At 41.6% G+C, this 9,866-nt stretch overlaps 1 protein-coding gene across 1 annotated transcript; it reads right to left on the reverse strand.

The window, feature by feature from the left end:
- Positions 1 to 448: 448 nt before the first annotated feature.
- On the reverse strand, positions 449 to 9,532 carry LOC308318783 (guanylate-binding protein 1-like; the record flags this gene model as incomplete). The annotated part of the gene is made up of 12 exons (XM_080768412.1): positions 449 to 598; positions 1,391 to 1,497; positions 1,845 to 1,953; positions 2,090 to 2,302; positions 2,876 to 3,153; positions 3,528 to 3,758; positions 3,876 to 4,063; positions 4,596 to 4,699; positions 4,916 to 5,043; positions 5,818 to 6,012; positions 8,600 to 8,676; positions 9,504 to 9,532. 12 exons carry the CDS (start codon positions 9,530 to 9,532, stop codon positions 449 to 451), a joined length of 1,809 nt encoding a protein of 602 aa, XP_080624538.1.
- Positions 9,533 to 9,866: the final 334 nt, after the last annotated feature.

Raw genomic sequence — 9,866 nt, forward strand, 5'->3', positions numbered from 1 at the left:
AAGGCATATGTGACTTTTTTTCGTTGCAAAATGTAAAATAAAAACCAATACCAAACCAAACAAACCAATAAAACCATGCAGAAAATGAATAAACAAACGAATCAAACAAATAGCTGCTTCAGCTTGAAACATTGATAAAAAAACGACTTTTAAAATAACAAGTAACATTTTAAAGAGAGGGAACGAAATAGCTCTTGAGCCTTCTATAAATCAAAGAAATAAAACATTCACACTCACTCAAGTCGGCCCTACACAATCTTCATATTGTGTGCTAAGCAGACTAGTATATTCACATTCTCGGGGAGAAGACTGCTCCTTCTCTTGTTTACGATATATCCCGCGGTGGAAAATATGCGTTCCGATGGCGTGGAAGTGGCGGGGATACAAAGACAACGTTTTGCTGCTTTTGGGAGTATTGGGAAGCGGTTACAGTTTTCCTTCCACCATGCTAGCGGCCCGGACTTCGCGCTGGACTTTTCCTGAAGGTAACGTAACGGTTCATCTCTTGTTTGGCCTCTCCGTCGCCTTCCTCCCTCTGCTCTTCTTCATCCCCTGACTCAAGTAAAAGTTCTATCGAAATTGATTGTTGAATGCTACGCTGCACAGGGTGAGATAAAAACAGGAAAGACATTGAACACAAGGCGATACCAGTATAGGCCAGCCACATATAGGCTATACTTACATTTGTTAAATGAGAAGCCAGATTTGTCATGCCACCGCAGAATGCCATGTCCTTGTAACATATTTGACACACAGCCTTTGTTCTATCATCCGTCAATAAGTAGTACTTCCATACTGGAGATTTCTTCCCACATGATGCCGACATGCTTGCTACTTCTTGCTAGCTTCTTCAAAGTTCAAATTCAAGTTAATTTCCGCATTTATACCCCTCCTCACGACTCGTCATCAATCATCATCATTGACTGTGTACGTGCGTGATTCGTGTATGTGTTTGTCTGTCTCCTGCTGTCATGCAGGAGTCGGACTTTCAAATTATTGTAAACACAACATGAACATAGTGCTTTTATTATGCAATATGCATATCGAATTATCGCCAAGATATATTTTCGAGTTAATAAAAAAGGAAAATAATAATGTTTTTTTAAATATTTTTTTTAATAAATAAAATCAAATAAAAACGAATGGTTCAAGCCCATTAATTAAGATTCGAGTGGCAACCCTAACGAGCGAACATTCGAACCTTGAATGTTTGGGGACAGCCTTATCATGCGCACACATGCGCATGCACACACACACGCTTTTTGAATGACCTTCCGATCCTTAGGCTACGTATCTTCTTTAGGTTAAAAAAAAATGAAACCAGCAGAAGATCTAAAAGAACATTTCATATTATCACTTACTTTAACCTGCTATACAGGTATTGTATAACTTCGTCGCTTTCTTTCTTCTGCTGAGCCATCTTATTCTGCAGCTCCTCCTGTTTCCTATTCATGGCCTCTCTCTCTCTCTCTGCCTTCTCCAAGTCTATTTTCATCTCTGTAGGAAACCAATGACACAGCATTCAACAGAAAAACACTGTCACACCCTACAAAGTCGGGATTGTACCTCTACAGTATGTCCCATCAGCCCTGAGTTTCCTCAACCATAACCATAACCACTAGGGGGTGTAACGATATAGTAACTGCATCGAATTTCGAAGTACTGTATATCAAAATTAAAACAGCAACTACTTCAAGTATTGTATCGTTTGGCAATGGAAATACATTTTTTGTGGTATTTAGCAATTTACTTAATTAAAAAAATGTCAAGTATTTTAAATAGTTACTGTATCGATTTCAAATCATTGAAAGTATAAGCTTGATTGATTTACTGACTGACTTTACCTTTTTCTCTCTTCTGTCCTGCAGTGAGGCTTTTATCTGCTGCCAGTATGGCCTTGCCGACGAGTCCGACCTCCTTCTCATCCAGGTATGTCTTCAGCACCTCCTCAGCCTGGAGACACACACACACACACACACACACACACACACACACACACACACAATTAGCCTACACCTCATCACCAGTATGGTTACATTAATTTAACATTCTCTGACTCAGACAAGAAGTTGTCAGGAATCTGACTCACCTTGACTCCTCTGCCATCTTTACGTCTGTATGCAACAGTCATCTCCTTGAGGTCCTGGCTGAACGTCTCGAATCCTCCAGGGACCGAGTACAGACCAGCTCCCACGTTGTCCTCCAGGTATTTAAAGACTTGTTGGATGATTTTTTCACATGCCTTCCTGGACTCGTTGACGTTCTTCTCACAGATCTGATCATATTCCTCCTGAAGTACACTCTAAAAAAACACAGTGGTAACAATGAACATGCATATATTCACAAATGGGTTAATTTGTAGTGTGCAGAGTGTGCTCCAAAGTGTATTACACAGTCCTAAGGTATGTACGTCGGATAGGGAACAGTCAACAACCGAACGGAGATTTCTTTTTTTAAATCACACCCGTGTGAAGTGAGGGGCACTCTTATAATCTTCATGACGTAAAATAGACACTATGACGTAAAATTGTCCATTCCTTAATTGTCAGTGGGAATTTAATGTTTGTGTAGGACAAAGTATTTACACCAAATAAACATACACGAAACAAACATATAGGCCTATAACTATGGGCCTTTACAAATACAAGTGGGAGGGGCTCCCACAGTGGAAAGAGAAGAGACAGGGACGATGAATACCGAGAAGCCACTATACAAGGGATTGCAGTTAAACAACAGTTTAGTCCCATGTATTAGACATGGGACTCAAAAGCACAATCATTTTGACTATAGGCTTTTGAGGATTTTTAAAAGTGTTGCATAAAGTGCACAGAAACACAATATGAAAATAATGGATGATATGATTCCCAACACATACCCCAAGCTGCTTCAGGTATCGATGGTTGTCGTCTTTGAAAGAACGTTTTGTGAAGAGTGCCAGGGCTTCTTTTAGACTGGACGAATGGATTACAGACAGCTCCTCCAAGGTGTTGGTGGGGAGGCATACCGACTGCATTCTCTGTCCATAGAGGACCCGGGCCTGCTCAACAGCTTTGCCATTCTCAATCTCAGCCAGTGCCTTCACAGCATTTTCCAGACAGGGAACCTCTCCACAACGGATGGCTTCCACGTATGTCTCTGCCAGCAGACCAAGCACTGTGGAAGATAGACCCATTCAGCAAGTGTGTTCAACTATAGTCATGATAGAGATTTTTGCAATGATGTATATGCAAGACAAAAGTCAGATGCTAATTCCATTATCAACCTACAACAATCAAAATAGGTTCCAATAGCGGCAGAGTGGTACGTCTGTATACCGAATAATATGTGTTATAGAAGTTTATACAAGTTTTTAAAATATTTATATAATATACAAATATCTTCCTCACAATAAACACTTGATTTAATTGTCAGAATGCAAAGTGAACACAGATAGCAGATTTATTGAAATCCCTCAAATACTGTTGACTGACAGAAATGCCAGACACTCAGTGGTTGCAGTGTACATTCAATATTTTAATCCCACTTACTTCTGCCGGTGACCTTTATGCCGTCACTGAGAGTCTTGGTGTTAGACTTGGTATAGATGTGTTCAGTGAACTTGTTGGCCTGTTCAACAAAGTCTTCATCCAGGTCATCATCAGTCGTGTACTCCATTTGTTGCATTATCTTGGCGTTGGCCAGTCTCTCAAACACAAAACAATGGCGAGACAAGAAGAATTTCCGAAGGCAGGCACGGGGTTCGTTATACTTCCATTGACCTTTGACAAAAAGAAACAAATACAGAAAACAATACCTTTTAGTGCAAATAACGTCTGATGCCTAGATTACATTTTTGGAAATTTCAATTACGGTGTATTCAAATAATTCGTGAAAACCTTGTTTCTCCCTGAGGCCGTGTTCCAGGTACTCGTCTTCTGTTATAGATCTCCCATCAATCTCCAGCTCGAGTGCAAAATCTCGCACAGCCCACACAAAGGAGGGAAGGAAACTTACATATGCACTATCATCATTCTCATCCTCATTGGACTTAACTCTGATGTTCTTTGTCAGTTCTGTCACATATCTGTAAGGGGTGGTGTTAAGGTTTACAAAAGAACCTCACACAACAGTGACAACACTGGGTTTGAAAAGCATTTTACAGACTGAGCAGGGATTTATACTTCGATGTGAGCAACTGAAAAGACATAAATGCCTACATGATACATTTATTTAGTAATAAATACTGAATAAATGTTTGTTAAGAGGAAAACTGTCCCTGAAACTCCCTTTGGAGCTAGAAAGCATCTTATTGCTGTGCACTCACACCCTCTCATTACATTCACAATACCAAAGCTCTAAGCAGGAGGATGGTTCATTTAGTTCAAAAGGTTTATCTGCATTTATGGAGATTGGAAAGACATACTGTAAACCTTGTTTAGCATTTGCCAGAGCTTTCCCAAACAATATACTTGAGCTTTGTCCAAATGTACTTGGACTGGAAAAGACTATTCTAATTGAAAACATGCCAAATATAGGACTCAATAGTCCCAGACATAATGTGAGTGAACACATATAATAATAAAGAGGGAATAATGAGTGAATAATGTGAAGGATACTGAAGGTTCTCCATGGATTTGTTATCAATGACACCCATGCTGTTGTAGACCAGGGTGCTGCTGAGCAGAACTGCCATGGCAAAGATCCAGTTGTCATTCTTTCCCTGAAAGCCCAATAAATAGTTTGGACATCATTTTTAATGAGATTAATGAGTATTAGAATAATTTACAGAGTGTGGTGGGAGTGAACGCCCAACTCCACAAACCCCCCAAACCTCTGACGTCACATCCCCGATCCCTTCCTGTAAAACTTGATTATTTATAATGATAAAATGCAACATGATTTGAACATGAATGATTGAAACAAAATGGCGTCTCACCCTCTCAAAATCTCCCAGTCCCTCTGTATCCAGCAGCACCAGAGTGTGGTCAGTCTTTCTGGGGTGAGGTACACACCACATCCAGATGCCCTTTGTCGTGGATTGGTGGTTGTGTCCCAGAGGGAATCCTTGAGGATGGAATAATATGGGACAATAACGAACCAAAACTAGAAAATATATTTCCTGAAGAAACAGTGTGGGCTCGAGTAGCTCTCTACTCGATGATGGCGTGTTGACCCACATGACATCACAACACCCTCCCCCTCTGCCTTCCTATTGGTTGACCCATATCAGAGCCATAGAGTAAGACAGAGATGCGATATCTTATATCCCTTTATTTTAGAATGTTTTTAGTAATAGTACAACATAAACATTACAGACACTGTCACTCTCCAGGGCTGCATGAACAGCACTCGAGCCCTCAGTTTTCTGATGCCTCAATGTCGTAAATCTGTCTTAAGCGTTATTCATAGTATGGATTTTCGGTGGTGGGGTGACCACCGAACTACAACATGACATCACGAGCCGCAGTGAAGAGCAAGCCACCGCCCCAGCCCTTCTTTCTGTTTTTACTCACCACCGCTCAACGTTATTTCAGCTCCGGTGGTCACCTCACCGCCGAAAATCCAGACTATGAATGAACCTTTACTCTATGGCTCTGACCCACATGACGTCACAGCCCAGAGGGCAAACGGCCCCGGGAATAATTACGGTACCTCGCTGAGTCGCTATACTCGAGCCCACAAGTACATTCAATATATTTCAACTAGAATCTCTTTTTATTCTGAGTCTTAAAGGCAAATGCCAAATTAGATTGATCTGAACTAGGATGTTATTTGGGGACTTTGGAACACATACTGTATCATGAGTTTAAACATGTGTCTTATAATGAAAAAGCTCACCATTGTTTGCCCCAGCCAGCCTGTTCATGAGGTAGGACTTTCCGGATCGGAACATGCCCACTACTGACACCACGACCACTTTCTGCTCGATCTGCTGTAAAATCTCCAGGCTACTGGGAACCATACGGGGACTCCCTTCACTGTCACTCTCTATCAGACATACTGGCTTCTTCATTGATGCCATGACGGTCACTGCTAGTGGAGAAAACACAAACAACACAGAGGGACATGAGGATAATAATGGGGTACAGGCTTTAGTTTATACATACTATTGGTCCGACTGTCATTAGACCGACAACTTACCTCAAACCCTAACCTAACCCTAAACGCAAGCACGGGAGCAGCGCATGTTCGACCGCTGTTTCCGCATGTACGCGGCTATACCTAAATAAATGATTATTGTAACGCCCAAATACGAGACCTATACTTTAGGCAATGCCGGTGGCCGATGGCCAGGAAGGAATTTGCTGAAGAATCTCAGAGACAAACATTTTACTTTTAATCCACTACAATTCTTTGAAAACTTTACTTACTACTTTGGAGATTTCAATTTTGATTAGAAAACCAAATCAGCCCACATTTCAGCCATTTGAAAATAGCAGATTTACAAGCTCACAATTAGTACAGTCCCTGGAGGGGGGTCTCCTGCACCCCCCGGAAATATACTTCTAATCAGTGTTTTCTTATTGGAAAAAATGTGCTGAACATGATGAGCTATGATAAAAAGTTGTCAAAATGTCCCACCTACCTCAAAACCCCCTTTTTGGTATATGGCTCTGGCGAAATTGTGTAAAGGCAAATATTAATTCACTAAAATTACATAAATAGACATGGTAGTCTGAAATTGGTCATGAAGTATCTTGACACATAGGGGTAAGTAGCAGAACAGGATTTGGGGGGTTGCTACCATTATATTCTGAATTATGACCCACATCATCCTCAAAAACACAAAATAATATGGTGTCCGCTTGGCTAATAACAACAAAGATGGTTATTTTCCAACACATTATGGTGAGAATCACTGCCTCACTTGTATATAGAAAACTTCCCATATCCCTAAGCTTCAATTTGAGCCAAAGATAACCTTTCTATCTTGTAAATTACTCTTTCTGTAGCCAAAATTCTGAACTATACCTCAAATCGGTGAAAATTGTATATTTAGTCAGTATCAGCTATACATTTGGAATAAATTAATGAATGACTGAGTTTGAACTGACTCCACATCATGGAATATTTCTTACTTGAATAAGCTATGTTAAAAAGTTTGCAAAGTGTCCCATCTACCATTTTTATGCAAATGAGTGCCTCCATTATCAAAATAATCGATTTTCACTATAGCTCAGCCAATATTGCACTTAAATGAACAAATAAGGTGTCTAGACCTATGTTTTGAGGGTCAAGGATCTCAGTGAAACTATTCTTAAAGTGACCACATGTGCCCGTGGCATGCTCGTGTACAAATCAGTGCCGATTAAATATCTATCTCGTCGGCTTCTTGTCCATGCTCTCCAGACAGTGTCAAGGAGATCAACCAGTGAGGTTGGTAGGACTGCACCGCAGGACACACTGGATTAAAAAACTCAACCACCCCTGTCCTTCATCATAGGGTTTTGGTTTTTCCAAAAAAGCTTCATCAGCTCGCTTGTATAAGGCAACACGGTGGTTCTCTTCAGAGCAGAGTAGCATGGAGCAAGACGAGCCAGGTCAACTTTAGATTTAGAAATGAGTTTGTCATCTTCCCCCACCACTCTTTCACTGAAGACTCACAATTCAAATAGCTCTAGCCAAGCCATGTGGCTCATTGGTCAGGAGCCTAACAAGTACACTCCCTGGCATGACTAGTATGTCGCAGGGACCCTTTGGTATTACCCAGCTGGGGATCGAACCCCTGACCATCCAGTCTCAGGGTGGACGCTCTAACTACAAGGCCACTGAGCTGTTGATGATATCCAGGGCCTCTTACGGGTGTGTAACTCTAGAGTGTAAAAAATGGAACCAAATGGACCTGTAAGCCTTGCGGAGCCATGAGGCCCATAGGGCAGGAGCCTATCTCCTGTTTCTGTAGCGTGAGGCAGCTTGATGTACAAGTACACCCCCTGGACATGACAATAGTATGTAGCAGGGACTTACCCCAATCCAACCCTTGATGCTGAGTACCAAGCAGGGACAAGCAGAGAGGTACTGGGTTCCATTTTTCTGAGTCTTTGGTATTGACCGGCCGGGGATCGAACCCCGACCTCCCAGGCTCAATGCAAATGCTCTGACCACAAGGCCACTGAGCTGTTGATATGCAGCGCCCCTTAATACGGGTGTGCAACTCTGAATGTACAAATGGAACTGTAAGGGTTATGGGGGTCCTTGAAATGTGCCTTGTGCTACACAATATAGAACAGATCCTTAATTAGTATAGTTGGAGCATGCTCTATGGACAGTGTTGCGAGTCTTCAGTATGGTAAATGGTGGATTTATAAAGCGCTTTTATCCAAGGCGCTTTACATAGATTGTGCATTACATTCACCCATTCAATCATACACTGATGGCAGCGGAAACCATGCAAGGCACCAAACTGCACACCAGGAGCGGTTAGGGGTTCAGTGTCTTGCTCAAGGACACTTCGACACTAACTCTGGGGGAGCCCGGGTTTGAACTGGCAACCTTGCGGTTACCATCCAGCCACTCTACCCCTGAGCCACCGCCGCCCCAGTGGACGTCACCCATGCCAAGTTGCTGTGGATAATGGTGGGGGCAAATGACAAACTCCCTTCTTAAATCTAAAGTTGACCTGGCTCGTCTTCCTCCATGCTACTCTGCTCTGAAGAGAACCATCGTGTTGCCTGATAGCTGATGTAGCTGATGAAGCTATTGTGGAAAAACCAAAACCATATGAAGGGCAGAGATGGTTGAAAATCCTTGTCATTGGAGATCATGGACAAGCAGACAAAGAAGACTGATGAGTTCTATGAACACGATGACTGATTCATGTGACTGTGCATTTCGTCCTTTATGGTGCAGGCTAGGGTGGTCACTGTTTGTACACTGTTGCTTACATTTTTGCCTTTGAGTGTGTACAGGAATAGGATTGAATACTGTTACAGGATTGTGTGACTGTTTGAATGTTGTACTGCATATTGCAGGCCATTCTATAGTCTAGTGTGTATACTGCCGTATACTATTGTTGATACTAAGGATGTTTTTAGTTTGTGATGTTATTCTACAGTATATTCTAAATGATAAAGCTTGCTTAAAAACACAGCACCTAGATGTTATATGCAATATTGGTATCTCTTACGTATAAATGTGACTTTATTGTAAAGGCGGCACTGATTTGTACACTAGCATGCCAAGGGGCACATGTGGTCACTTTAAGAATAGGTTAACTGAGACCCTCAAAACATAGGTCTAGACACCTTATTTGTTCATTTAAGTGCAATATAGATATAGTGAAAATCGATTGTCTTGATAATGGTGACACTCATTTGCATAAAAATTGTAGATTGGACACTTTGCCAATTTTATAACATAGCTTATTCAAGTAAGAAATATTCCATAATGTGTAGTCAGTTCAAACTCAGTTATTCATTCAAAATGTATAGCTGATACTGACTGAATATACAATTTTCACCGATTTGAGGTATAGTATACCAAAGGGTCCCTTTGGTACATACTAGTCATGTCAGGGAGTGTACTTGTTAGGCTCCTGACCGATGAGCCACATGGCTTGGCTAGAGCTATTTGAATTGTGAGTCTTCAGTGAAAGAGTGGTGGGGGCAGATGACGAACTCATTTCTAAATCTAAAGTTGACCTGGCTCGTCTTGCTCCATGCTACTCTGCTCTGAAGAGAACCACCGTGTTGCCTTATACAAGCGAGCTGATGAAGCTTTTTTGGAAAAACCAAAACCCTAAGATGAAGGACAGGGGTGGTTGAGTTTTTCCAGTGTGTCCTGCGGTGCAGTCCTACCAACCTCACTGGTTGATCTCCTTGACACTGTCTGGAGAGCATGGACAAGAAGCCGACGAGATAGATATTTAATCGGCACTGATTTGTACA

Source organism: Protomyctophum bolini (assembly GCF_963924005.1).
Source record: "Protomyctophum bolini genome assembly, chromosome: 7".
NCBI lineage: Eukaryota > Metazoa > Chordata > Actinopteri > Myctophiformes > Myctophidae > Protomyctophum > Protomyctophum bolini.